Source organism: Botryllus schlosseri, chromosome 6, assembly GCF_051294905.1.
Source record: "Botryllus schlosseri isolate E-star chromosome 6, Bs_hap1, whole genome shotgun sequence".
NCBI classification, from domain to species: domain Eukaryota; kingdom Metazoa; phylum Chordata; class Ascidiacea; order Stolidobranchia; family Styelidae; genus Botryllus; species Botryllus schlosseri.
Genome location: NC_137241.1, coordinates 28,965,759 through 28,993,754, shown reverse-complemented (window position 1 = coordinate 28,993,754; position 27,996 = coordinate 28,965,759). Strand labels below are relative to the sequence as shown.

The following is a 27,996-nucleotide window of genomic DNA, read 5'->3' as shown; positions in this document are numbered from 1 at the left end:
CCAGGAAAATGAACTAAACGTCCTCTTTTTTGGAAATTCGTCCTCTTTTACAGCTAAGGTAACAGACAAGCTCAGCCGAAAATTGACTATGGCGCGAAATAGGTAATGCAGACGTTCGAGCGGATCATTCGGGAGTAGAATCAGAGTGATGACATTTTTTATAGTCAACCCCGCAAAATGAACGTAAAGAAGCGGGAAATTTGCGAGTCGAAGTAACTTTTTTAATCAACTCAAGATTTCCACTAAATATTTCAAAATCAGCTGTTTTCAATTTCGGTAAAGGGACCTTTTATCATCCCAATTTACGACAAGTTCGGACACAGAAATAGGCCCCGACCCGGAGCTCAAGCAGCTGGAATCGCTGACATCTAGAGACGAGCGAGTACTTCGGCCATCGCTGCTTAGAGTCGTCAAATGAAAAGGCGCGCCATCCATACTGAGAGATAGCGTCTGTTCTAGATCTTGCGATGCTGCACCAAGAAAAAAGATATAACAGGCCAAACAAAGCCATGGTTTTCATTACTTACACTAAATGCCGCTGTTCAATAGCGACCCGTGTCATTCAGCGGTGTACGCGATCTAAGAAGCTCATCTAAACAATAAATTTTGTAACGAAACTGATTGACCACGGACTGATGAACATACCGTAGTGGCCATATATTTGGTATTGTTAGTGTTCAAGTCGTGGCCAATGGCCATTGACAAACCGATCCATAAGATTCTGATATTCCAGAGAATTGTGAATATCTGGTCTATGCATCATAGTCCCTGGATGGCGAAGTTCTTTCAGCCTCTGTTGGACATCCGTGGTTTTCGATATATGGTTGGCGGCGAATTCCCGTTGCTGGTTTATCAATTATCATGTTAGTCAGACTTGCGTTTTGGCCGCCAACTTCCCCGTTTCCCACTGTGCAATCCGGAGCAGTTTTGAAGCCGCATCGTCCTTAAATATTTGGATTCATGTTGTAGGTATCAATAGTTGATTTCTACGCTAGTAAATCCGTCGAGTATTAGCATTTAAGTCCAGCTCGTTACTTTCAAAGCACCACAAGACTGCGATGCAATGAGAAGATAGGAAGGTGTCGAAACGACTTGGAGACGTAGCCTTTGAAATCACGCAGGCACCCACATGTGCCTGACATGTAAATAAGGAGGCATAAACTGTGATAGCTATAGATAGATCAAATAAAATTACATAAGACAAGTGATAAAAATGACCTGCCGAAAGGCGAGGTCGGTACATTAGATCGTGGTGAGATAGTCTCGAGCTCGGACTCCTACGCATACCTAGGATTTCGTAATCACTTTAGCCTCCATCTTACTATTAGCCAAGTCACCATTCTTCAAACTAGGAGATCCGGCTTGCGACGACCATGTAGCGTACGGGCCAGTTTCCCGCTTCACGTCTGCAGAATTAGAGTAGCATTCACGAGTGGCGATCTGTGCCGTATAAACTGCAAAGGAATAAACGAGCTTACCGGCACTGGTCGTTGCATTTACGTTGATGCCACGGAGGTCCAGGGTGTTGCCGAGAAGACTGTTCATATTTCGGAAGAAATCCTCCGTCTGATATCCGGCAGCACTAGCCATGGAGAGACTTGTCATATACTCCTTGGACCGACTCCACAGCGTGTTACTGTGGGACTTGAGAGGCGATGATTGTACGTACGTTTGAGTATAACGCAAAACCAAATTTCAGAAAGCCAATTACTTGTACCCGGCGCGTTTCACTGCTTGGCATTATTGCCAATTTCGAGACACCGCTTGCAGTAGGCTGGACCAGTGCTCTTCAACCTTTTTCGTCGTGGTACACTCTTTTAACGTCTACTCGAAACTCGTTCACCCCTGACCAGATAACTTACTGATTGCGTATAGTAAGCCTAATCCTAATACTTTTTCGCTATTTTCAGTTTGTCAAGTAGAAGTAGTGTAACCCCCCCAGTTGAAAGAGAAACTGGGGAATTCTTGGGCTGTTTTCACGGAGTTCTAACTTTCAGTTTTAATAAAATTTAAGTCGAACCCAGAATTTCCGTCACGCTTCACACAAAGTAGATATGGAGTTACAAATATGTCTTCATGAAACTGAATATTCTTTAGGTAGCAGTTTGCGTAGTTCCCTCCGCACCGCATTCTCGCCCATATGACATATTTCATCACGGTAAATATGGCCCATCATAACGTTTTAAACTATACTGTTTCGCAATCTAGCATTTACCCATCACATCGTAATCTAGCAGACCATGGGGAGTTCAAATCTGACTTTTTTGAGCGTTAGACCTGTTTTAGCAAACCCCCGTTAAAATTGTCTCGACAACAGACATGAAATACATTTGTTTCGACACAACACTCCAATGTCAATGAGTGAAAATTCTTCAGACGTCGAATCCTGTCTGCTCAGCTGAAACTGCTTTTGGACTTTGCAAACCTTGCGTATCAGTCTTGTATTCAATCAAAATCAAGCAAACCTAATCGGATAATAAACAATGTTAACTTAGGTTTTCATTTGAGAATACTAAGATGCTAATGCAAGCGAGATTCGGAACAGTGCTTGCTCGTCCGTTGCTGGTCTGTTGCTCGATGGAATGAAGAGCGAGACAACGGTAACGGGGGCAATTTATAGCAATAGCGAATATACATACAATTTAACAGTAATCAACCTATCAAATCGACCATTAGCGTACAATTACAATGATTAGAAAAGGCGAATACAAAAATTGCGAACTGATTCCTCTAAAAGCATCATCAAATAAAGGACAGAAAAAGCATGCGGAATCGCAAGCAATATTTTCTGCTTTTTTGAAGCAGTATCGGTATTTCCCGTTTAATTCGCAGTATCATTACTTAGAGTTCTAATTAGTTTCAGTTCTTTTTTCTGGAGAACATAGGCTACATGTTGAAGTATAAAAGCAAGTGCAGTAATGCCTTCAATTTCCGGAAATGAAGCTACACAATATGGCATTTTTACGATCCACCATATTTTTTTCAATATTTACTAATCGTGCAAAGTGTTTACACCGCACACTCGGAACCTTGTGACTTGCTTACAAATAAGAACTTCAATACAAACGGTGCATTAGGGTTGTTCAAAATTATATATTTTTTTTAATTTTTGCGGCTATTTGCTAAATTGCCATGTTTCGAGCTCAAAAGTTGAAATGAAGCCAAATTTGGTATGGAACGTTTTTTTAGCCAACCTAACATTTTTATATAATTGCCGAAAACATTCAAAGAAAAAAAATTCAACAACCCTAATCTGCATGCATTGCATATATGCATACCGCGGCTTAGCAATTTCGTTGCTGCAAATCAATCAATCGTCAGAATATATTTTCATCTGCCCAAGACACGCACACAATGTACAATGCGATATACAAGACACACAAATGCGATGTCAAGAACAGATAGGGGGATGCCGAACGACCCGTTGGGGTTTCTTGAACTGGCATCCACCTCCACCTAGTGCCCGATGTCACAGTCTTCTTCGATGTTATACTTTCTTCGTCGGTTCTTTCTAGAAGCTATTTCTTGCTCTTTCCCTTTCCTTATCGGGTCATTTTGTCTGGACTTTTTTGTCGCCGTGAGAACAACGACACGGGGTCCAGAATAGCTTTCGACGGCGGGAATCGACTGCCTGGTCGCAAACAGTTAGTTCATAGGGCAACTCATTGCTAGTACCACTCCGATAAATTCGTCGTGTATCAATAAATAACATGTAAAACTATAGTATGCACATGGGTTGACCAGGTGTTTTGCCGACTAATATATCATGTTGTTTTCTGAACTTCCAACAGGGACGCTCAGAGAGAGAGAGAGAGAGAGAGAGGGAGAGAGAGAGAGAGAGAGAGTTGGACATCCCCAGCGACTTAGTCAGAGTGTGTTCAGCACATTCGACTATACCCTGAAAATACACAAGAAAACATCCTCAGAGATGGGGAATCGCATTGTTTTGAGTATTGACGCCGCGGATCTATTGTTTCACAGCAATGCGCCGAGAAGAAAACAACATATTTTTGTGGGATTTGCAGTGTTAACACTGCTAACCGAGAAATTTATTGTATGAACTGTGAGAATTTCAATATCAAGGGCTAAAACTGTCTTCACAGCAAATTTCACTGCTACCGCAGAGAAATTTGAGTGAAATATTGGATCTGGGTTTTTCTGGGTTTTATTTAGCGTCCACATCGGGATTTTTCCGAAATATCCCAGTGGCATCCCTGCATTGATAGGCAGTGTTGGGATGACTCGAGTCATGACTTGACTCGAGTCAGACTCGAGTCACCTTTTTCGTATGACTTGACTTGACTCGAGTCACTTTGCAAAAATGACTTGACTTGACTTGACTCGGCGCATCAAAAATGTGGATTGACTCGTGACTCGGAGCAAAATTCACAAGTCAATTTCAAGTCATCAAGTAATCGGTGTCGATAAAAATCACTGTATCTTCCATAAGTTCGGATTTTTCGCGAAACGCTGGTGTAACCCGTGAAAGCGACAAATCACTCAATGATCGTGTGTTTCACTGAGCCACCATTGTCTCACATAAATAAAATGACCACACACGTAGTAATTGAAGCGTACAGCTTAAGTTGTCGTAAACTAGTAGTGAGGTATTTTAATAGCATAATATTCATTTCTGTTTTCTGTTCTTATACCTTTATAACCAAACCTCTTGTTTTATTGAAATTGAATTCGAATATAGTTTATATACTCCTCAACCATTGGTGTAGGCTCGAATGGTATCATATCAACATGTAAATGAGTAATGTATTTCTTCTTATCAATTTGTTTTTCAAGTTTGGCTGGTAACTATAAACTGAGGCTATGCAATTACATAGTTTAACAGTTCTATGCCTATGTGAGCGACACAGTGCCTTCTTACGTGTATATTTAACTTTATATTCGTTCATCGGTTCAGAATCAATGACCACATCAATCTGTTAATCAGACAGCTAGCAAAATGCAATGACGTAATCATGCCCCATACTTCGAAAAGGCAATTTGACTTGAATTGTGACTTGACTCGTGACTTGACTTGACTTGACTCGACTTGACTCGAGTCACCTCCAAAAATCGAGTGACTTGACTTGACTCGAGTCCCCTTCGAAAATCGATTGACTTGACTTGACTCGAGTCAAAATGTGCAATGACTCGAAATGACTCGTGACTCGAAGGTAGTGACTTGCAGTGTTGGGATGACTCGAGTCATGACTTGACTCGAGTCAGACTCGAGTCACCTTTTTCGCATGACTTGACTTGACTCGAGTCACTTTGCCAAAATGACTTGACTTGACTTGACTCGGCGTATCAGAAACGTGGATTGACTCGTGACTCGGTGCAAAATTCACGAGTCAATTTCAAGTCAACAAGTAATCAGTGTCGATAAAAATCACTGTATCTTCGATATGTTCGCGAAACGCTTGTGTAACCCGCGAGACTGAGAGCGACCAATCATTCAATAAGCGTGCATTTCACCGAGCCTCGATTGTTCTCTCACAAATAGATTGACTGCCAACGAAGTGATCGAAGCTCAAACCTTACGTTGTCTAGTGGTAAAGTAATAAAATAGCAAAATGTCTATTTCTGTTCCCATCTTACCTTAACCAAACCGATTGTTTTACTGAAATTGAAGTCGAATATAGTTTATATAGTCCCCAACCATTGGCACAGGCTCGAATGGTATCATATCTATTTGTAAATGGGTAACGTATTGCAACTTATAAATTCGTTTCTCTATTCTCTATTTTGGCTGGTAACTATAAACTGAGGCTATGCAATTAAGTAGTTTAACAGTTCTACGTATATGTGAGCGATAAAGTGCCTTCTTGCGTGTATATTTAACTCTATATCCGTTCATCGTTTCGGAATCAATGACCACTCAAACTGTATTTCAGACAGCTAGCAAATTGCAATGACGTAATCATGCCTCATACATACATCGAAAAGGCAACTTGACTTGAAATGTGACTTGACTCGTGACTTGACTTGACTCGACTTGACTCGAGTCACCTCCAAAAATCGAGTGACTTGACTTGACTCGAGTCACCTTTGAAAATCGATTGACTTGACTTGACTCGAGTCAAAATGTGCAATGACTCGAAATGACTCGTGACTCGAAGGTAGTGACTTGATCCCAACACTGGTGACTTGATCCCAACACTGTTGATAGGTAATGGCATATACACCATAATAACGTATTGGCCTATGTGTATCTCCTAAACACACAGTTATATTCCTAGAACTGAATGTAAGATGGTTATCTGGATTGGTTTATGGACTGGTTGTCCAGTGCGTGTACGATACATACTGTGACGGTGTGTACAAGGTTCTCTGGATAACACTGCTGGTCGGTGTCCGGTTGGGAATAAAGGTAGAAAATATTAAAATTTCCACCAAAGGTGGGTACAGTTATTACAGTGTCGATACTTGTAAGCAGAGGCGGTCAGTAGCAAGAAAATTCTACTTCATCAGATTACTTAAGTAGGCTTTCCATTCCTTGCACTAAATACTCAAGTTGCTATGATTTTTAGACTATACTACTACTGGTAACTCTACTTAACATTTTTCAGTTTTTTGGCAAAATATAGACTTAGAACACTTACTCTTTTTCTTACATCTCACGTAGAAATCGCTACTTCTACTTGAGTAACAATGATGTCTACCTGACCACCTCTGGTGTACGCTACACCAAATATATCAATATTCCTAGTCCAGTTTTAGTCAGCAGCGGCACTGTTTTGTTCGAAAACAATGCCAGTTTTACACCACATAAAAGACCGTACCTATATCCTAACACTGTCAATTTCAATTTCTTCGGATCGGTAACCGTCAAAAAAACAAACCCGACAAATGTAACCAGGTTCAAGTTCGAGGTTAAGACGACCGTAATGCAATCAGAGCAACACCAAAAACTAATGGGAACTACGCGGGTGGTATGTACGTAAATACGTAGAAATATGCCAGAAACCGTATGAGACAACGCATTCTGTATTTTAAATGGGGCAAAAGTATTTGGCGGCTTAGGTGTGCTACAATAACACTCGTGCGAGATATCTGTCACGGTAATGGACTTAAACCATCATCTCGTCCTTGGGATTCAAGGGCACTACATTTTCTGATCGATCACGCTGGTGTCGACGACGACCATGAATTGTTCCGAACGAATTGCTTTCTCACGCGAGAAGTCCATTTGAAGTGTTGTTTTTCAAATGCCGTTCAGCAGGAAAAATGGCTTCGGCTACACAGGTAAGTACTTTGCAAACAAAATCGACATTTCAGTCAATATAACAAGAGTACGGTATGTTGTCATTCTGCCGTATGCGTGGTAATGGTAGATATTGGAATACGATAACTGCGAGAAATACCGCAGGTTACAGGGGTACCGACTCCAGTAAGGTCCAACATATATTCAGATTTCGCACTTGCCAGTTTTAAAATGGATAATTATTTAAAATATTTCCAAATCCGCTCAATCACAACATTTCTTCGAGCGTCCTTGCCAGTTGCCATACTCGCATTTTTGCTTTCCTACGGTTTGAAATCGGTGGCAGCGTTAAATGGGAATCGTTTATAGCTCACGATTAGGTAAGTCTGTATAAATTATGACGATACCAATCGCAATACAGGTGCTTAAATGGGCTGTGTATCAATTTAGACTATAGAGCTATAGTCAAAGTAGTCTCTCAAGTAACTCTAGTAGAAGTAGAAGTAGTGACGTGGAATTAGACTCAAGTACGATTTAATTGGATTTTACGAACCACATAATGATATGCGATACCGGAATGATTTACTTGATGTAAGATACAATTTGTGCTTCCAAACGGGAGCACAAATTGTATTATTGCATTAAACTAAAGAAAGAGAAGTTTGAACTCTTCCAGGCTACGACCCATCGCATTTTGGCATCTAAATAGACTATCACCCTTCGTGCCTTCTTCATGAGCCCAAAGTGTACAAGAAACACATTCAAACCATCATCTCCCTACACATATTCAGTCTCTTCTACCAAGGTGCTGTTGTTCAGCGTGCATAATGGGTTGGGCATTCGGTCACCTGCGAAGGTGCGAAACCGACCTGCTGGCTAAATTATCTTGGTTGAATGGGCCTATGATAGTGTAGCAAAACCAGCACCCAACATTGTGTGGCCTCAAAGTTTATGGCATTCTTCTATTCTGTACAAAATTAAAATTAATTGTTCAGACCAAATGACAAAATGTAAGTGGGCCATGCTCAAAGACAGAGGGTGAGGATTCAGTCATGGACAAGTTCTTAAGTGACCACTAACCATTGAAAGTCGACACCAAAAGTCGATCAATATGAGAAAGGGTGGTATGATCACGGAAATAACCGAACCCTAAGATTCACATCACCACTTTTGTGGGGACGTTCTGACAGATGATCATGTTAGAATTGGTATGGCAAGGTGGTGTCTGTTCTGGTATTGAACTTCTGGCTGTTGCAAATTTCCTCTTGTTTGAGAATTTTGGTTAAAGGCAGGCCATGGTATGGTATGGTATGGAATGGAATGAGAATCTTCCATACTCCATACCCGCCCAATCGTTCCATACCATACTTGACAATTTTCCATACCATAGCATCATTCTTCCATACCATTTTTGATACTTTTTCCATACATTCGCAACTTGACCAACCTCTCAATGGATATTCTATTTTTGACGTGTGGAAATGTTCCGGTATATGTATTCTAATTATTTTGGATGGAATTATCCATTTAAACAGCCCCGATGCACCAATGATATCCCCAGTTTCTTCATGTCATATGCCGTCAGTGACTTACGAACGTATGCAGGCCTATACACACGGGATTATATGGGAATCACAACAGAATATCACGACTTGTAATCTAGTGTGGTGACGTACTGCTAGCAGTAGCCTCGTCTACAGAATTACATAAAACAAAGATATTGTCAAATTATAAGATGGGTTCCAAACCTTTTATGCACTTTAGAATTGCTCATCCAATAAAATTTGGTGAGATATTCTTTTGTAAAGACTTGGTATTGGCGAAAGTTACGACCCTAAGAATGGAACAGCACGCAATAAAATTAATTAGCAGGTAAGCTGACAGAAAAATAGGAGGGGTTTGAAATTTTTTCAAATGCACCAAGGTAGCATCAATTTACACGTGTTAATGCCGAATATATTGCATGGGTCAGATAAACTTCCTGGTGTTGACGAACTTTGATGCGTATGGTAGATATAAGCCATACCGTAACCTACACTGTCGCACGCCACTATACCTCGAGCAGTAAGAAATATGTCATTTCATCAGTAACGAGTCCGGCTATGCTTTCGATTAGCGATTCCACGATCTCCCGTGAGTACACATTCATATAAATATGAACTTTTTAACGAATCAGGTGATTTCAATCACACCATTTCGCATACGAATGAATAACAACCTATATGAGGGAGATCGTGTGGCACTGTCCAATCGATTCTCGCTTATTGGAGGCAGTGATAATGCAAATCGTTGAATTGCAAATGAGCGAAGAAATATTAGAGATATATACGATTGGCATTTCATACAAACGTTTAATAAACGAAGTTAATAATGTAAATAATATGTTTTCCAAGTGAGTCCTATTCCCAACCAGAAGGCCCTAAATTCCCCACAATTGGGGTATTCGCCACCGGTTGGAAACACCTGCATTAGAATATATCTTTAAATATAATTTTACATCCCCATAATCATTTTGCGACAGATAATCAAATGTCTATTTCCTCCGCCAATCTGTGGGTCACACCCGTTAGCTTTATTAGCCATATCAAGTGTCCGCTGTCCATTATATCAGAAATAACAAGATTTCATGAAGTTACAATGCGTGTTGTAGGCCGGCATATCGCAACGACGCTCCAAGACAAGCTACATATTTTTGAATTACGATGATTGTTCTGTCAAATAGATATTGCGTGATGATCATCCTCCCAAAGCGCAGAAAATTATTTCCAAGTTCAACAAATTCATAAAAATATTCATGTACCTTTTACATTCTCAGAGTCTAAGACTTTAAAACTACATTGGTTGTGTGTGTAGTGGAAGTTACGATAAGCGAAATGCAATCGTAACGCGATAGCGGTCAAATATCATTCATTTTGATGATATTTATCAATATTGTTATTTTCATTCATATGTGCGTGGCGAAACTTTATTGTCTTCAAATATATGTTGACCGGGATGGTTGAGTCATGAATCACAATTTGAGATATGAACAAAGACAGTGAGCGATTTTCTGAGGTATGCAATCAATTTGACTAATTGGAAGTAGGGTTATTGTCATGGTTCTGGCAAAACTGTCAAAGTGTGGAAATAGTATGGAAGTATGGAAAACACGTTCCATACCATACTTGGGAAATTTCCATATCATGCCATACTTGCACTCTTCCATATTCCATACCGAAATTTCGTTCCATACCATACCATACTTCCATACCATACCATACCATGCCATGCCCTGGTTAAAGGAATGTGAAAATTGGACTGAGATATAGGAAATCAGCACTCAAGTAACGGTCCGGCGGACTTTCGGGAGTTGAGCCAGAAAGTCGACCTTTTTTTTAGTCAACCAACGGAAAACCTCATGGAAAGTTGGTGTTTCAGGAGTCGAACCGGAAAGAGGACCTTTTTTTAATCATCAAACTACGAACTCGCAGTAAATTTACCAATTTACCTGCAAATCCATCAAATCACGTTATTTGGTACGTATTTTTTCTTGATCACCGGGTCGATTGCGTCATTCGCTGCGCTCCTGCGCTCAGTAAAAGTAAATGATGGGCGACAGAAAAAATGAAGTAACCCTATATAAAGGCATCAAGCTGATGACCGATCACGATACAGAAAGTTCTACGAATGAGGTATAGAATCGGTCATTCGCGAGGATTGAGTGCTGATGGAGTCAGAACTGCGTAGCATACGGCTACCTAAATTCAGGTTCACAAGAAGTAGATTAATCTCACACCAATTACTGGTCATTTTGTTATGGAACCATTGATCTTTCAATTTGAAGAATGTGTATGCGATGCTTGTGATTGGCGATAATATGCAGTGCAATTACGTCTTAGGCATGAATCCTTTTTGGTTTATAATAGTTACTAGCCAGTCTTCAGGATTACCGGACCAGAACCCAACATCGACCCCGCCCGCCGCCACATGCCACCTCATTTTGTCGCTTGAGTCTTATATTCTCTGCATTACTTTTCATTCAGTGTGCATGCCTCTTATTTACTTCGCCCAGGCTAAGATGGGTGTCTGATCTTAAAGGCTATTCCAAGTTGTTTCGACACCTTCCTATCTTTTCATTGTATCGCAGTCTTGTGATGTTTTGAAACGATGAAAATATTATTAAACCTGATTGATTGATTGAGTCAATTCTCCCACTTAAATCCATTTATGGTTCACCCCTATCCGACTTGAATATCAACTTAAAATTTCAAACAAGAGATGCCAGTACAGGAATCTCATGCGGCCCGCGAAACAATGCTGACAAAAATGAGAAAATGATAGTAATACTCAGCTCATTTCTATCAGAATTTGGTATTTCAAATCAAAAATACCAATAAGCGACATCGACACCACATTTCGTGAAAGAAAAAGTTCAAACTCAGTTCGGAGTTTTTCAGAAAATGGGCTAAAACAAGGGTGTCAAACTCAAATTGCGTCGAGGGTCGGATTCAAACCTTCAAATCGCTCGCGGGTCGGACCAGTCAACTGATTCCAAAATGTTATCTCGTGATCTTACTTTTTACTTAAATACCTCAAAAGCACATGTAATAGATAATGCACATATCATAGGGTTTTTAAAGTAGCAAGTCGCAACACCTTTATTCGCGAACAATGGAATCGGCAAATTACGATGATTGTCCGGTTGAATAGAGTTCAGTACCGCTAAAACAGTGGCGGTAACGGCGATATAAGTTGGCATATTCTCTTTGCTCCCATTGATTTAGTCGTAATCTGGCGTCAGCCCTGCATATGCGTTGTGAGAAATACAAGATATTAAATAGGAGACGCGGACGTTGGAATTTGGTTTATTATTATTACATCGCGAGTCCGGTTTCTCTCATGTCTAGGGATCTATTGGGTTGAAAGTGACACAGCAGTGCGACCATACATATTTCAATTATAGATTTGTGCAACTAATATATTTTCCATGTAAACTGCATATAACGGTTCCGCATTGGCGTTTTCGCTTCTGTGAATAACTACATTTTGGTCCATATATGTATAAAACTCTGAACTTAGTGTTTACCCTTCTTGAAATTAGATGTCAATTTCACCTACATGTTGTTACTAGTGCATGGTAACTTGAGTGAAATCACAGCACCGTAGTAGGGTGGTTATAATTGGGCCTATTAACACGGAAGTATTTCCTGCAAAAATTCTCAACATTTGTTACCAATGTGCTGGTAAATAAAAGAATTTTTCAATCTACTCAGAATTGCTTCGCGGGCCGGATGAAATCGTCTAGCGGGACGTATGTATGTTATTAGCAGAGTCTAAAACGCCAATGTGAGACCATTTTATGTGAGTTACATAGTGCTTACAGAATATATTGCAAATATCAGTGGTTGCACTGTTGCATAACTTATTCTGACTTGAAAAGCATCAGATTTGGTATATCGAATGACCGTAAAATGTGCATTTTTAAAGTATGTTAGTTGCGGTAAAAACATCTTCTAGAATCCTCGCTTTCTTAAGTGCTGTAAGCTGAGGTGATCAAAGTAGTCAACTCTGCTAGTAGCGTTGCATTTTAAACAAAAATAATCTAAAACAATCATGCTTAAAACATGGCTATTGTTTAAAACATGTTCGTATTGTTTTTTCGCTTGTTTTTAGTAATGCCGTCTCGAATCTTTAAATTGTAACGTCAAAGTGGAGTGATATTAGCAATTGAAAATATAGGGTGACGAAAAAGGCTTTCGACTCCTGTAATAAACGGACCAAAAATATCTTTGAACCATTCCGCATCGTATAAGTCGAATATATCGGTTGCTAGTTGTCCGTAGGCTGATACTAGATGTTTTTTGAAAGTACTACAGCTATGGCATAATTCTACAACGTTTGAAAAATTAAAAAAACAAATTTTTAAATTACATTTTTTAAAACACTATTGCAAAACGTATTTTAAGAAAAGTGTTTTAAAACACCATTTGATTTATATGCAACCCTACTTTCTAGTCAAGTAGAAGTAGATGTAACGTCTTGGATTCCTGACTAGTTTAAGTGGCTATTTAGGAAACGTGTCAAAACTTCTTCATGTGAAAGTAGAAATGATTGGTCTCAGAAGTACTCAAGTAAGTAGTTTCGCAAAGTAGATTTGATTGAGAGTGCGCTTCCAAATGTATAAAGCAATCCACAGCATATAAAGTAAGTATTTTTCTTCTGAAAATTGTTCCAGTATAGAAGCGGAAGTAGCCTAAAAACTTTACCACGCGAGTAAGTAGTGAATGCAGGCGAAACCTATTAGAGAGTATTTCAAAGAAGTAGAAATGCATCGTTACCGATCACCTCTAGAGTAGATGTGTTGCATGAAACGTATCTGTTGCAGTTCCCGTGTCTAAGATACTAACGTATCAACCCTCGCATCAGATGGGACGTTTTGACGCACAGGTTTTTCCAAATCTCATCGGATGACTTATAACGGAAGCTTATATACGCTGGTATCTCAGGAAGACGTTTCTGATTTATTACTTCAATTCCAACTTTTGTATTTTTGTGTCGTTTTTGTATCATTAGATGGATATCAGGATTAATTGCTTGCTATTTCTATATGCCTTCAACACATCGCCATCGTGTGCAACAAACGCTGAATCGTCACCTTTCAAAGAAATTGTCTGCAACCTGTGCGAGCAACGGGATGAAAACACGAATTTGGTCACCGTAGGAAGTACGAGGGTGGGTAAGGCTGGGCCCAAGGGTAATACCGGGGACCCTGGGCCACAGGGACCGATCGGTAGACCCGGTGAAATCGGACCCCCCGGTAGAGCTGGACCAGACGGGCCTAGAGGGTCTCAGGGGGTGGTTAACATGACTCTGATCGAGCAAAGCGTGGATAGAAAAATCGAAGAAGGTGAGATTTTCATCGCTGTCATTCGTCGAGTGGCGTTTAAGCAACGAATTCTGTAATTTCTAGCTCTTCAAATGTTCACCCCGAAAAGTTGCGATAGCGCTAAAATTGGTGGTGTTTCGATATTGAACATTCCCGAGGTCGGGATCAGGAATGTGTTCTGTGACGTAACTGATGATGGTGGAAAATGGACCGTAGGTAGCGGCGCGGTTTTGGCAGAAAATTGAGATTTAATATGAATTTCATAAAAGGTCTTCCAGCGAAGAATGAACGGCGACGTTGATTTTTACAGAGGTTGGGATGATTACGTGAATGGATTTGGCGATCTGCAAGGAGATCATTGGTTGGGTATGACGTTTTATGAACAACTTTTGTGGCCGGTTAACCTCATGTAGGGCGCCCAGCCACATATCACGAGGAGCACGGAAATATTTTTATGATTTGATTCACGACTCTTAATTAGAACGAGTGTAAATTAATCTATCGGCACTTAAATCCTTATACCTCATTGGCGTGATTCAATATCGAAAATATTGTTACTGAACGTCGTCTAGTAATCTATCGTTACATATAATGGCATAATATCAATCATTGCACATCCCTTGTATCATGAGGTTACGAAGATGTGCCATATCCATTGGTCGTGATCACTGCGCCCACGCCAAGAGCTCCTGCACATATGTTAGTTTGTTATAATCTGGCAAGCTACTCTCCTCCAGGCCTGGAAGCATTGCATCAAATGACCAAGAGTATGAATATGGAGATGAAAATCAAAATGATAAAGAAAGACGGGGTTTATTGGGTTGCTAAATACAGGTGAATATGAATTGTTGGTATTGGCATTTCTGTGCATTTCATAAATCAGCAGTGGTTGGCAACCTTTGCTCCGCGAAACGTTCCTATCACACACAATAGACCAAGGGCTCTTAAGAGAGAGAGAGAGTCTTTATTTTCATCCAACCAAAATACATAACACACGGCAGTGATGGTGGTACAGAAAATATGCTTGCACAGTACTCGGTATTGGATGGGAATGATCGATAAGACCGTGAAGGTCATGATCACACCAGCATCAAACAGGTATACTTGACTCAATTTCCCATAGGGGCCGTATTTTAACTTCAAAAAGTGCTGCGAGCCGCAGAACTATGAAATCATGCAATCGAATACTACTAGTTAAATTCACTGATTAACCAGTCGTATACGGACGTTAAATGCGTGTTTATGCAATTTAGGGTTGTTCAAAAATAACTTTTGTCCGGATTCTAGCCATTCACTGATTAAATTGCCAGGTTACCATAACAAAGGCTGCACACAAAATGTGGTTCAATTTCAACAAGTCTAAGCCGCCACAGAGCTAATTAAATTTTTTAATTTAATATGAGAAATTAAAAAAGAAAATGTGATATTTTTCTGTCAACCCCATGAAATTGTCGAGTTGCCTTCAAAATGGATGCAAAACAAATTTGACCCAACCCAGTACAAGCGGAGATTTTTGAGTTTTTCGCTGATAATTCTCGGATCATCCTTTGATCCTTGTTTCCTACATTCTCCAGCAACTTCCGCATCGGTTCCGGATCCGACAACTACAGACTGCACGTATCCGGATACTCCGGGAATTCAACCTTCGGAGATCGTCTCTCGAACCACAACAATCGGCAATTCTCAACGAAAGACGCGGAACACGATGATGACTCGTCACGGAATTGCGCTTCTCAATTCGAAGGAGCCTGGTGGTATAGGAGTTGCTATCACAGCAACCTGAACGGAAACTTCCACAAAACAGGCGGGAAGGGAATCGCGTTGTGGGACAACGGCTCCTACATCAACCTGCGCTTCACGGAGATGAAGTTCCGGAAAAGAGCGGGAAATTGACTTCTGTGCATCTGTGACGTCACACTCCGAACAGGGTCCGACACTCACGTGTGGGCGTGACGTCACGCCGAAGTGTGAATTTTATAGCGCCCTCTCGCGATGATCGATTTGCAAAAGGTTTCGAAAGGAGGAGAAAGGATTACGGCTTCACAGCGCCATCTCGCGGTCCGGGTGTAATATGAAAATTGACCGATCAAATGAAATCCCTAAAAGTAGGTTATTCAGCGACTAGACTCCTTTCGTTAATACCAAACGTTGTTACGCATTACATATCCAGTTTTTTCTTTCGCTATAGGCCTGACTGTAACATATTAACTTCTGCCTTCTTCTGTTAGGTTGAGCGCCATTGAACAAAATTATGATTTCTTGGTTAGTTGTAAGTACCTTTATTTCAACTTTGTTATCAATTTTTTTTTTAAACAGCTGTCATTGTAGAATCTTGAATTCGAATAAACAACATGTATGACCAATTAAGCTACCACATATATTAGTTTCGTTGTGTAGAATAATGACCGAAAGCTAGCATAATTGAATACGCTGTGAAGAAAAATCTTGACCTGATTGAGAAAAACTGGTTGCATTTTGAGGTTCAGCGCAAAAAAAATGATCCAAAAACAGTTAAAACGTCTAACACATCACAGCTGAATTTCGAGTTAGAATCGAATTAGGATTGGACGCGGATTTAAATATACAAAAGTTATGGATTAGAATTTGAATTGGACTAGGACAGTGGCTCCCCGCCTTTTTCGACTCATCGTCCCCTTTTGAAGCTCCACACCGATCATCGCCCCCAAAATATCGGGAACCGAAAAATGGGCATGCAAACTGGGATCACCGGCGAGATGACTAATAAGAAAGGTCAACTTTTCGGCTCGGCCTTGAAATTACAATTTTACAGCTAAATTTTCGTGAGTTGACTAAAAAAATGTCATTTCTCCTACTTGCATGACTCCCTTCAGGACCGTAACATCACTTCGTCAGCCCCCCAAAAAAAGGTGTTCTTGGGGCCCCATAGGGTGATAAACCAAACCCCAGACCCCCTCAGCCAGTGGGCTTTACGTCGCTACTGTTTGGTGACTCACCGACAAATTTCTATCATTCATGTTTGAATCGGTCAATGTGGTCGGTAATCGCATATAAATTGCTATCAATTTTTTATCCTCTCTCAGCTCACGTAATCAGATTTACCGGTACAGCTAAGTATGGTGTGCTAGAAAAAGTAGGACCCCTAAATAATAATTAAACATCTTCGGGCGGACCCGTTATATTGATTTCGTTACATGATGCTACTTCGTGACCTCATATATCTGCTATGTCAAAAGATATGAAAATCGCCAAAACGTGCGAAACTAAAAGGCGCGCATGGTTTCAAATTGATCTGTCTTTACTGGCAAATAAATTTTCCCTGCGGAGATGGCATTTTTCCTGTAGGGTTCAGATCGCCAGACAGGAACATTCTACGCCAGCCATTAAGGCGCCTATCGACAATTAAACATATATGTATATTTGTCGGAGTTATCGGTCAGCACAAGAGCATTCCTATTCGGCCAAGGTCTTCTCACTGCTGATCGCCCTGGCACACTTCTTGGAATCGCATGTTACATGGCCTATAACTTCATACGTCTTGGTGCGTCGTGGCGCAGTAATGGCCGACGCCGAGGTCTCCATTTCCATAACTCATGCGTATTTTTGTTGGGGAAAGGTACCCCAAAATCAAGATATATGATAATATTAAATCGCGCCCAGCGCGAAAAATTTTTCAGAAAGTTGCATGAATTTCTAACACATATTACTCAGTAATTTTAGGCCCCCTTTGAGTTCGGCCCCCTATTGGGTGTTCGGATGGGGGGGTGCAGCAGTTACGGTCCTGACTCCAATATGGCGGTTTTAACGCGCCATCGCCCCCTAAGTTGTTTTCGCCCATTATCGCCCCCTTCGTCCGTTTTCGCCTCCCTATCGCCCCCTGGGGGCGATGTTGCTCACGTTGCGAACCACTGGACTAGGACATAGAAATTCCAAATCCGCTCATCTCTGATAAAAGGTACCCAGCCCCAGCGACTCGGGCCGACCACATTATTCCACAATGTTCAATTGCTCAAGTACATGCTGACTTTTTTTAACGCCACCAAATGTATCAACTGGAGTAAATGCTACGATAATGCCATAAACTCAATATCTTCCGTCCATACATAAGTTATACAGTTGCCAACACCCCCATCGCACGGATTTGGGTTTTATGATACAATAAACAAATCAAATCAAAATGGATTACATTAGACCAGTACTTATCAACCTGTGTGACGTTTCGCACTTTTGCGAAAGAAAAAAATTGTAGAGCGAATGACGAAGGGGGTGCGAACGGTGCGAATGAAAATCCCGGATGAGTGCGAATGAAAATCGTGAATCATGATCGTCAATTTTTCTGACCTGGAAAAATTCAAATAAACCTATTAGAAAATTCAAGGGGAGTGTAACTTTTGTTGTTGCGACGCAATTGTAAAAACTTGTTAACTTACGACCTTCCACTAAGCGTGGATCTCACAAGCCGTAGTGAATTAATATTTTCGCACTATAATTATTACGTAACCAAATGCGTGGTTTGGAAGCTCGTGTAGTGTAAGACATATAGTTTATCAGCCCGCCTGAGCCTGCGACAGGCTGGAAAATGACGTCAAATTGACTTTCTGCTTTCTTTCGCTAAACAATCATCATACTTTCGTAATAACTGTTCGATAAGTGCGGGGCACGAGAATAGTAGCAAAATACCATCATTGCAACCTCACATTTGCAAGTTACTGTAACGCAAATTTTTACCCCTTCAAGGGTTATTAAAGTATGGGCCGCAAAGGCTAAAATTGGGGTGGACACGGTGCCAGAGCTATCTGTTAATATGTATGCAATATTTGTTGAATTTATTGCAAAAGATCCTGCGATAGTTTTTACAAATTCAAGGTCCCTGTGTTGGGTACTGTAGCTAATGAGCGAGACACGCAGATAATATGGCTTTATCAAGTAAATTAATGATAAGATTTGTCTGACTGTAGGCTACCGATGCTGGATGACCAAACCATTCGTTTTCGGTGCGGAATAGTCCCGTTTTAGCAATCTGAGTAAACGGTAGTTCAACACGCTGAGGAATTTAATTCACCCAAATTTGAAATCGCGTACGTCGGACATATTTTGTAGAGCTGTGTTGGATGGAATTGTGGTGTTTGTTTGTTTCGAGGTATTCATGGTGTTTAAAAACTACTGTGGTCATATACACCAGGCCGCTATTCTTCATTTTTATTCCGTAACTGCCGACTTATAGCACGGTCCACTTCTAGGCTTTTTGCAAGACACCGCTTACGTCAGTGGTTCCCAACCTGTGGTACGCGAGTATATTTCCGTTTTTGACTTAAGAGATTTATCAGTTCAGGTGGGGTTGGTTTTCAAGTTTTTGAAGCCGTTGTCGTCGTGGTATGGTACGTCCGTGGTAAGGTACGCCTTTTGTTTCTCACCACTGTGACATGTTGTGCCTACATGACCGATCCATTCTCTGTTGCTCCAGCCGACTTGCTTGTCGAGGCCGTGGAGCAAATGGACCTCATAGATGGATATCCAGGATGACCATACGGCAAAGACGAAACACAAATATTGTTCTCCAATAAACTTATGGCTTAGCATGGCCTTCTTGTACTTGACGCTAGCTTTTCACGCTACTACCCAGTTGCTAATTTTCACTTCTACGTAGGAGTGCAAGCAAGGATTTTCATCCCTGATGACTATCAAATCGAAGAAGTGAAACTGACTTGTTGCGCCCATGCATGACTTTCGATACGCTTTGATACACGCATCTACCAGCTAGTTGAAAATAAACGAATGCAGCCATCTCATCAAATAAATTGACTTTTGTTGCTTGTTGTTTCATTATATTGTACTTCTTGTGACTGGTGGTGAAAAAACAATGTCATGCATCCCATCAACAGTGGCTGATAATGTAGGGTTACCATATTTTTGAAATCTGAAAAGAGGACACTTTTTCAAAATTTTCAGACTTGCAATACCGGAGGAAAATCCTGAAAAATGGTAAACTCGTGGTCGGTTAACTAAGAAAAAAATCAACTTTCCGGCTCAACTCCCGAACTACAGCTTTTCTTCTTTCACACTGTTCGTCGGTTGACTTTAAAAAAAGGCCATTTTACCAGCTCAGCTCCCAAAATAGCCGTCGGAGCGTTATTTCAGTGCTGATTTAATGTATTTCAGTCGAATTTTACCCTATATTCAGGGCCGTAACAGCACTTCGTCAGCCCCCCCCCCCAAAAAAACGTTGGTCTTGGGCCCCCATAGGGTGATAAATCGGACTCCCTTGTTTACCCGCTCTTTGGGGCTACTTGTCATCACTAAAGGGTGTCCGTTTAGTGGGCCTCCCCTTCTCGCCTAGACGCGCGAAGCGCGAAAAATTTCCAAGTATTCATGATTGAATCGGTTAGTATCATCGGGGATTGCATATATATTGCTATCAATTTTTATCTCCTCTATCTGCTGATGTATTCAGATTTACCGGTAGAGCTGAGTGAGATGTATTTAAAAAGGTAGGACCCCTCAATAATAATTAAACATCTTCGGGCGTATACCCGTTGGCTGGAACGAAACAGCACTTCGTGAGGTTCCAAAAAACTTGGGTCTTGGGATCCCATAGGGTGATAAACCGACACCTGTAATCGACCGATCCCTCCCTCCCCCATTCATTTTATTGATCGCCAGCGCGAATCGCTAAAATTTTCGATACTTAATGATAAAATCGGTCAATAAGATCGGGAATTGCATATATATCGCTATCAATTTCTTGTCCTCTCTGCTCACTTTATCAAATTTACCGGTAGAGCTGAGTGAGGTGCCTTGGAAACTGTAGGGCCAGTAAATAATAATTAAACATCTTCGGCGGGCGGACCCGTTGGTATGACTTTGTTACATGATGTTATTTCGTGACCTCCTGTCTGCTATATCAAAAAATATAGAATTGGGCAAACGTAATAAACTAAAAAACGTACTAAACTAAAAGACGCACACGATTACAAATTGGTTTTTCTTCACTGGCGTATAATTTTCCACGCGGGATGGAATTCGTCTTCTGAGGTTCAGATTGCCAAGACAGGAACATTCGGCGCCAGTCATTTAGGCGCCTAGGCTATGGACAATTAAAGCTATCTGTATTTTGTATATATAACGAAGTTTTCGGTCAGCGTAAGGGAAGTCCTTTTCGGCCAAGGTTTTTACGCTGCCGATCGTTCTGGCACACTTCTTGGAGTCGCATGTAATATGTCCTAAATCGTTATATGTCTTGGTGCGTCGTGTCGCGGTATTGGCCAACGCCGATATGTCCATTTCTAAAAATCTTTCGTGTTCTTTTTTTGGGGGAAGAGTAGGCTCTAGGCTACCCCAAATCATGATATTTGGCACCGTGAAATCGCGCTCAGCGCGAAAAATTTTTTAAAAGTTGCATAAATTCTCAAAAACTACTCTATAATTTATGCTAATTCACGAAATAATTTTGGGCCCCCTTCGAGCTCGCCCACCCCCAATTGGGGGTTTTGGGGTGCGGCAGTTACGGTCCTGCCTATATTTAACCAAAATTCTCATAAAAGAGGAAAAAATCTCAAAAAAGAGGACATTTAGGCGTCATCCGATGACACTTTCAAAAAAGTCAAAAAAAGGTGTCAAATCTTCTTAATAGAGGACGTATATGGTAGCCCTGTGATAATGCCTACTTTATTAGCATCTGTTAGTACACCTCGCACAGGTCAGATACGTGATTATGACGTCATAAATGGTAGAACTGATGTAGGTGGTACTATAGTGGTACGCAAGCACTGCATAAAACCTTGAAATGGTACGTGGGCGGAAAAAGGTTGGGAACCACTGGCTTACGCGGATGAGGTGGCGAGGAGGAGCATAGATAAAGCTCCAACACTTAGGTATGGGAATTCTGAAGTCGACCTAGGTCGGACTTGAACCCGCAACTCATTGGTGTTGCAGCTGCGGATTATACCACTGCGCTATACCTCGCCACTAGAATTGCGGTGCGCGCGCTCTGTATGGCATACATGTCCGTAAAATCGTCATACAACTGTAATATTAAAAATGAATTCCTTCTCTTGGGTAAGGCTCGGGTCGTGAGATGCCACAAAATCTCAGATTTTGATGGTAGTCTAAAAAGCTTCTTTAACGTTATTAAGCTGTTATGATTCTCAAGTTAGACTGAACTAAAGAGCAGAACACACAGTATCGTGAGTTTATTTGCTCTTCCCACATACTCGCGAGGCAGAAAATGGGAAATCGAAAAAAAAGTTGAAGCAACGTGTCATGAGGTAGCGAGCTCTAATGTGCCTATTTTCCGTGATCGTTAGGATCTTATTTTCCAAGACATAAAGCAAAAGCCTCAACACAAACAAGTGGGTTTTTCACCCTTTCACCCTCCCAGACCTTTTTGTCAGCTCTCAAAATCGATTTCTTCGAGCAAGCACTGTTCACTCATGAAAAATACGTTGTATTTTGGATAGCAGTGCAGAACAGATTTTAAGACCTGGCCATCCCAAGCACTAGTGGACGTTCTTGTACAAAGCGTAACAACTTGTTTAGCCGAGAAAGATTTTAGTGAAATAGTTGAAATCAAAACATCCGAAAATAGTAGCTTAAGCACTTGATAGCTTAAGATACATAGCAGCCAATTTGTTTCACATCTGAACAAATAAATGTTGTATTTTCATCTTCTTTTTGTATAACAATTTTCGGTTAGTTTGTGCGAATGAAATTTATTTTACAAAAAAAGTGCGAATTAAGCTCAAAAAGGTTGTGGCTCTGAGCCAGGGGCGGCAGGCTACAAGGGGGGCGGCAAAATGAGACTGCACAGTAGGGTTCCTAAAGAGTAACTTTTCTCCTGATCCCGGAAATTCACTGATTAAATTGTTAGATTGCCCCTCTCGATTTGTAAATCAGATTCGTATGGCTGATTTATAATATAGTTGACTGGAAAATAATCCATTTACCTCAACCATGAAGTCAAGGTATTGCATATTGGTATTATACCGTCAGACGGACGTTGCGCACGCACACGCACGCGCGCGCACACACACACGCACGCACACTAGGGCTGTTCAAAAATAACTTATTTTTCTGGATTCCAGTCGTTCAGTTATCAAATTGTCAGGTTACCCTAAAAAACGCTGCACACCAAATTTGGTTCAATTCTAACAAGTATAGGGCTCTGCAGATCCAATTAAAATTTTCAATTTAAACAGGAAAATTAAAAAAAAAAATTCAAATTTTTCTGTCAACCCCATGAAATTGTTGAGCTGTCTTCAGAGACGATGCAAAACAACTTTGACTCAATTCCAACTAGTAGAAGCGGAGTTATTGGAGTTTTTCGTTGATATTTCTCGGATTATCCTTGATTGGTGGATAATCCTCGGATATCCTCTAGATATCCCTGGGAAAAGGTCAACCGAAAATCGACATAAACGAGGCTTCGACTCCTACGCATAACTAGCATTTCGTGATAACTTATTCAGCCTGAATCTTACCATTAGCCAAGTCACCATTCTTCAAACTAGGGGATCGTGATGACCATGTAGCAGTGGCGGCTCGTGACAATATCGGGTGGTGGGGAAAGGGCTTCGAGCGACTTTTATCAACATGACGTCACAATGGCGTTTTCCAACGTAAAAAAGTAACTTTATGATGGTCACATGAATTTCCCGACAACAGTGATATTAACGTAGGTGCCGCGAGAGGTTTGCCGGTGAGCCGCGACTTGAAGTGTGGTAACAAATGTTTTATTCATTTTTTTTAATTAAAGGATTATTTTACAAAATGTCCGTGAACTAAGAATCGTCCCCATGCCACGAATCAATTATCAGGTCATCTTTAGTAGCATGCGTTATGATTTCATGGTTGTTGGGATGACTCGAGTCATGACTTGACTCGAGTCAGACTCGAGTCACCTTTTTTGTATGACTTTACTTGACTCGAGTCACTTTGCTAAAATGACTTGACTTGACTCGGCCGATCAGAAATGTGGATTGACTCGTGACTCGGAGCAAAATCCACGAGTCAATTTCAAGTCATCAAGTAATCGTTGTCGATCAAAATAACTGTATCTTGCATATGTTCGGATTGTTCGCGAAACGCTGGCATAACCCGTCTGATCGACCAATCATTTAATGATCGTGCGTTTGACTGAGCCGCCATTGTTCTCTCACAAATTAATTGACCGGGAAGTGATCGAAGCTTACAGCTCACGTTGTCGTAAACTAGTATTGTAAAGTAATTTCTGTTCTCTGTTTTTACCTTAACCAAACCTCTTGTGTTCTTGAAACTGAATTCGAATATAGTTTATATAGTCCTCAACCATTGGCACAGGCTCGAATTGTATCGTATCGATTTGTAAGTGTGTAATGTATTGCATCTTATCAATTCGTATCTATTGTCTATCTTGGCTGGTAACTATAAACTTAGGTTTAGCTGATCTACATATATGTGAGTGATAGAGCGCTTTCTTACGTGTATATTTAACTCTATATTCGTTCATCGGTTCAAAATCAATGACCACTCAATCTGTATTTTAGATAGCTAGCAAAATGCAATGACGTTATCATGCCTCATACTTCGAAAAGGCAAGTTGACTTGAATTGTGACTTGACTCGTGACTTGACTTGACTTGACTCGACTTGACTCGAGTCACCTCCAAAAATCGAGTGACTTGACTTGACTCGAGTCAAAATGTGCAATGACTCGAAATGACTCGTGTCTCGAAGGTAGTGACTTGATCCCAACTCTACTAGAGTTAGAGATTATGCAAATCGATAGGCCCTAATTTTTCTAAGCCCGTCCGAAAGTGTTTCGTACACGATCCTGGTGTGTTACGACCACTGAGCTGGTGGTTACGACCAGGTGATAGGCAACCAAAGCGGAGGCACCCGGCGTACGATTGGATCAATGGATTGGCCAACTTCTAGACCTCAAATTTTCGCTCTAAAGGCAACTGCGTAAACTACGTACGGAGCGAAGATTCAATACGATTCATGTTCGCACTTGACTTGACCTGACTAATTCCAATGACTAGAACTCGAGAGATTGCGTAAGCCTAACTGGAAAGGTCAACGAGTTCGGACACATACGCAATTGTTATCTCATAGATTGGGCCTTTCATATTGAATCCAGAACATCAATTTGAATGGTCTTTAAAAAACTAAGGACAGCAGCCTCGGAACTTCGGTCTCGGAACAACATAGGACATTTTGGCCTTGAAACTGAAGACTTTGACACAACACATACGGCTTACTGTCTATAAGTCTGCTGCGAAATCGCCGTTGGAAAATATATTAATCAATAAATACATGAATGAAAGCCGTAAACTTAGTATACTGTTACAAGAAATCATCGAGAAGTAGGATACGCAATCTCATAACCCATTCCGGCATGGTACACTGTCAAAATCAATACAAACAGGAATAGGCTGATCGAATGATCAGCTGTTAGCCGACATCGAAAATGAAATAGCTATCGCATTTGACAGAGGATTGTAAGCAAATGGTTTGAAGGCCACAATTTCACAGTGAAATGGACATTGGCGAACATAAAATTATGTGAATATTTGAATGCAAACCGAGAATCTTAGTTAGCTGTTGCATGCGATCATCGAGATATACCATTGGAAATATTATCACCGATCTCGTTATGGAACGCAGACTAGATTAGCACAGACCGACACCGGCTTTTGCGTGAGATCCGCAATGATATAGGTAGGCTAAGTATCGGATCAGCGCGCATCTCTACCATACTCGACCTCGAAAACGAAATAACTGCCTCAATCATTGAGTGTCAACTTTAAGACTTGGCACCGCGTTCGATACTAAAATCAAGACATACCGTGCAAAAGCTCATGACAGATCTAGGTATGGAACATCGTTAAAATCAATAGAAACCAATAAAGGCTTTTGCGTAAATCTGTTAGCGATAAATGAAGAGTCAGCTCTCACTCGACTTTGGAAACGAAATTACCACCCACATAGTTCAGTGACAAACTTAAAACTTGTTACAGCGGTCGATACTAACATTAAGACTTACCGTGCCAAATGTCATGACCGATCTCGGTATGGAACATCGTCAAAATCAATGGAGACCAATACCGGCTTTTGAGTAATATCTGTTCGCTGTAGGCTACAATGTACATGATAGATCAGCACACACTGAACTTCGGAAACGAAATTACTACCCTTATCTTTAAGTAGCAAGCCTGAGACTTGGAGCGGTGTTAAATACTACCTTCACTACATATCATACCAAGTTTCAAGAATTATCATGGTGCGAAATACCGTCAAAATCGACCTATACCAGCAACGATCGACTCAACGCATATTACGGTAACCGAGTTCAGATATTGATACGATTGTTACATCACACCTTAGGGGCAACCAGGCATATTTGCCCCGCTTGCTCGGCCATTTTACGATTAGGAGAGAGTAAATCACCGTTTCTTTATTGTGCGTGACTTTGAGAGAATAGATAGTGAAAGCTTGTTATGAGCGCTACCGGGGCAAGCCCCGGCTAGGCATTCACAAAGCGAAAACAGAGAAGAGAATTCGATTTTCGCAGAGACTTCGCTATGTATGGGCATTTGCAAGCGAAAACACAAGAAGAACGCGGGTTTCGCTGTGATCTCGGTATATATTGATTGCTGTGCGTCTATAAATGGTTAAATTGTTATTGGACAGAATTTTAGGTGGGGCAATGCCCCAGTTGCCCTATAGGACGAGCCGCCACTGCCATGTAGCGTACGGGCAGGTGTACCGCTTCACGTCTGCAAAATTGGAGTAACATTCACCAGTGGCGATCTGTGCCGCAGACTACAAAGGAATAAACGAGCCTACCGGCACTGGTCGTTACATTTTCGTTGATGCCGCGGAGGTCCATGGTGTTGCCGAGAAGACTGTTCATATTTCGGAAGAAATCCTCCGACTGAGATACGGTAGCACTAGCCATGCAAGTGACTTTGTCATATACTCCTTGGATTGACTTCACACCCACAGGGTGTTACCTCCGCAGCGTACAGTGTGAGTTGAGAGACGATGGCTGTACGTTTGAGTAACGAAAAACCAATTTTCGGAAAACCAACTACTTGTCCGCGTCGCCTTTCACTGATTGTCAATATTGCAAACCAATGTGTTGGAAAATCATTCATTGTATTATGCTCGCGGATATCACGGCAGGGAACGGTGAGCGAGCTTGAGTCGTTCAACACGACAAATTATGGGTTAATTATTATTGAACTTGCATCTTGTGAAATGATACTGGTCGTCTAGGTCAGGGGTTCTCAGCCCTTTCTTGGCCGTGGCCCATTTTCCGGTTTGAAAATGTGCTGTGGCCCACCTCTTATCTTAGAGTCACAATCCTGTTCAATGCGTGGTAGTCGACGGCGCCGATATTACTATTTTTCTAAAATATGCGCATTTTTCTCTTAATTTACTGATGATATTTAAATCTAGGACTCTACCGACATGAAGTCGCGCGAAGCGGGACGAAAATTTTCGAGTTGGATAAATATCCTCCAACAAACGACCAACGAAATATTATCGTGGGCCCCTTCGAGCTCCCCCAATTGGGGGTTTGGATGCGGCAGTTACGGCCCTCGTAGAGGCTAAAACTCCTGTGTATATTATGATCGTGCGCTGCTCCATTCGCGTCGCGAAACACAATTATCAAATCCCCGCATCCACTGTGTGATTAGGGTTTTAGTTCCACCATTATGGGGAATAATATAATCATTCTTGGCCAGCTTCAAACAATTCATTAATGAATGAGGTGCTAATACTACAGAGAAGTGGAGATAGAGTTTTTTAATATGCATGCTGTACAATGTACATTGTATGTCTTGTACCAAACCAACTGAAGTTGCAATGTCAGAATATTCAATCCAATGATACTTTCAATTCATGAGACTCTTACATTATGTTCGATGATTTCCAGGACATTTTAAACCGACTCCAAAGATTAATGC

General features: G+C 41.0%; 2 protein-coding genes across 3 annotated transcripts; one reads left to right on the top strand and one right to left on the bottom strand.

Annotated features, from left to right (window-relative positions):
• Positions 1–698: 698 nt before the first annotated feature.
• Positions 699–27,005, bottom strand: LOC145442024 (uncharacterized). Of its 2 annotated transcripts, none has more exons than XM_080320004.1 (3): positions 26,870–27,005; positions 1,323–1,406; positions 699–943 (listed from the first exon to the last, which is right to left on the bottom strand). In XM_080320004.1, exons 1-3 carry the CDS (start codon positions 26,979–26,981, stop codon positions 753–755), a joined length of 387 nt encoding a protein of 128 aa, XP_080176130.1. In that variant the 5' UTR covers positions 26,982–27,005; the 3' UTR covers positions 699–752. The 2 variants fall into 2 exon arrangements, with proteins under 2 accessions (XP_080176130.1, XP_080176129.1); XM_080320003.1 differs by lacking the exon at positions 26,870–27,005 and adding an exon at positions 1,479–1,631.
• LOC145442010 (microfibril-associated glycoprotein 4-like) lies at positions 13,704–18,628 on the top strand. The gene is made up of 5 exons (XM_080319981.1): positions 13,704–14,087; positions 14,151–14,278; positions 14,336–14,432; positions 14,804–14,900; positions 15,641–18,628. Exons 1-5 carry the CDS (start codon positions 13,754–13,756, stop codon positions 15,957–15,959), a joined length of 975 nt encoding a protein of 324 aa, XP_080176107.1. The 5' UTR covers positions 13,704–13,753; the 3' UTR covers positions 15,960–18,628.
• Positions 27,006–27,996: the final 991 nt, after the last annotated feature.

Excerpts from the sequence above, each read along its gene's own strand:
- LOC145442024 (XM_080320003.1), bottom strand. The coding sequence starts at position 1,605 with ATGACAAGTCTCTCCATGGCTAGTGCTGCCGGATATCAGACGGAGGAT. Across the intron at positions 1,407-1,478 it reads AAATGCAACGACCAGTGCCG|ACGTGAAGCGGGAAACTGGC; the intron begins GTAAGCTCGTTT and ends CTAATTCTGCAG. Across the intron at positions 944-1,322 it reads GAATGGTGACTTGGCTAATA|GACGATGCGGCTTCAAAACT; the intron begins GTAAGATGGAGG and ends CAAATATTTAAG.
- LOC145442010 (XM_080319981.1), top strand. The coding sequence starts at position 13,754 with ATGGATATCAGGATTAATTGCTTGCTATTTCTATATGCCTTCAACACA. Across the intron at positions 14,279-14,335 it reads ATGATGGTGGAAAATGGACC|GTCTTCCAGCGAAGAATGAA; the intron begins GTAGGTAGCGGC and ends ATTTCATAAAAG. Across the intron at positions 14,901-15,640 it reads TATTGGGTTGCTAAATACAG|CAACTTCCGCATCGGTTCCG; the intron begins GTGAATATGAAT and ends TACATTCTCCAG.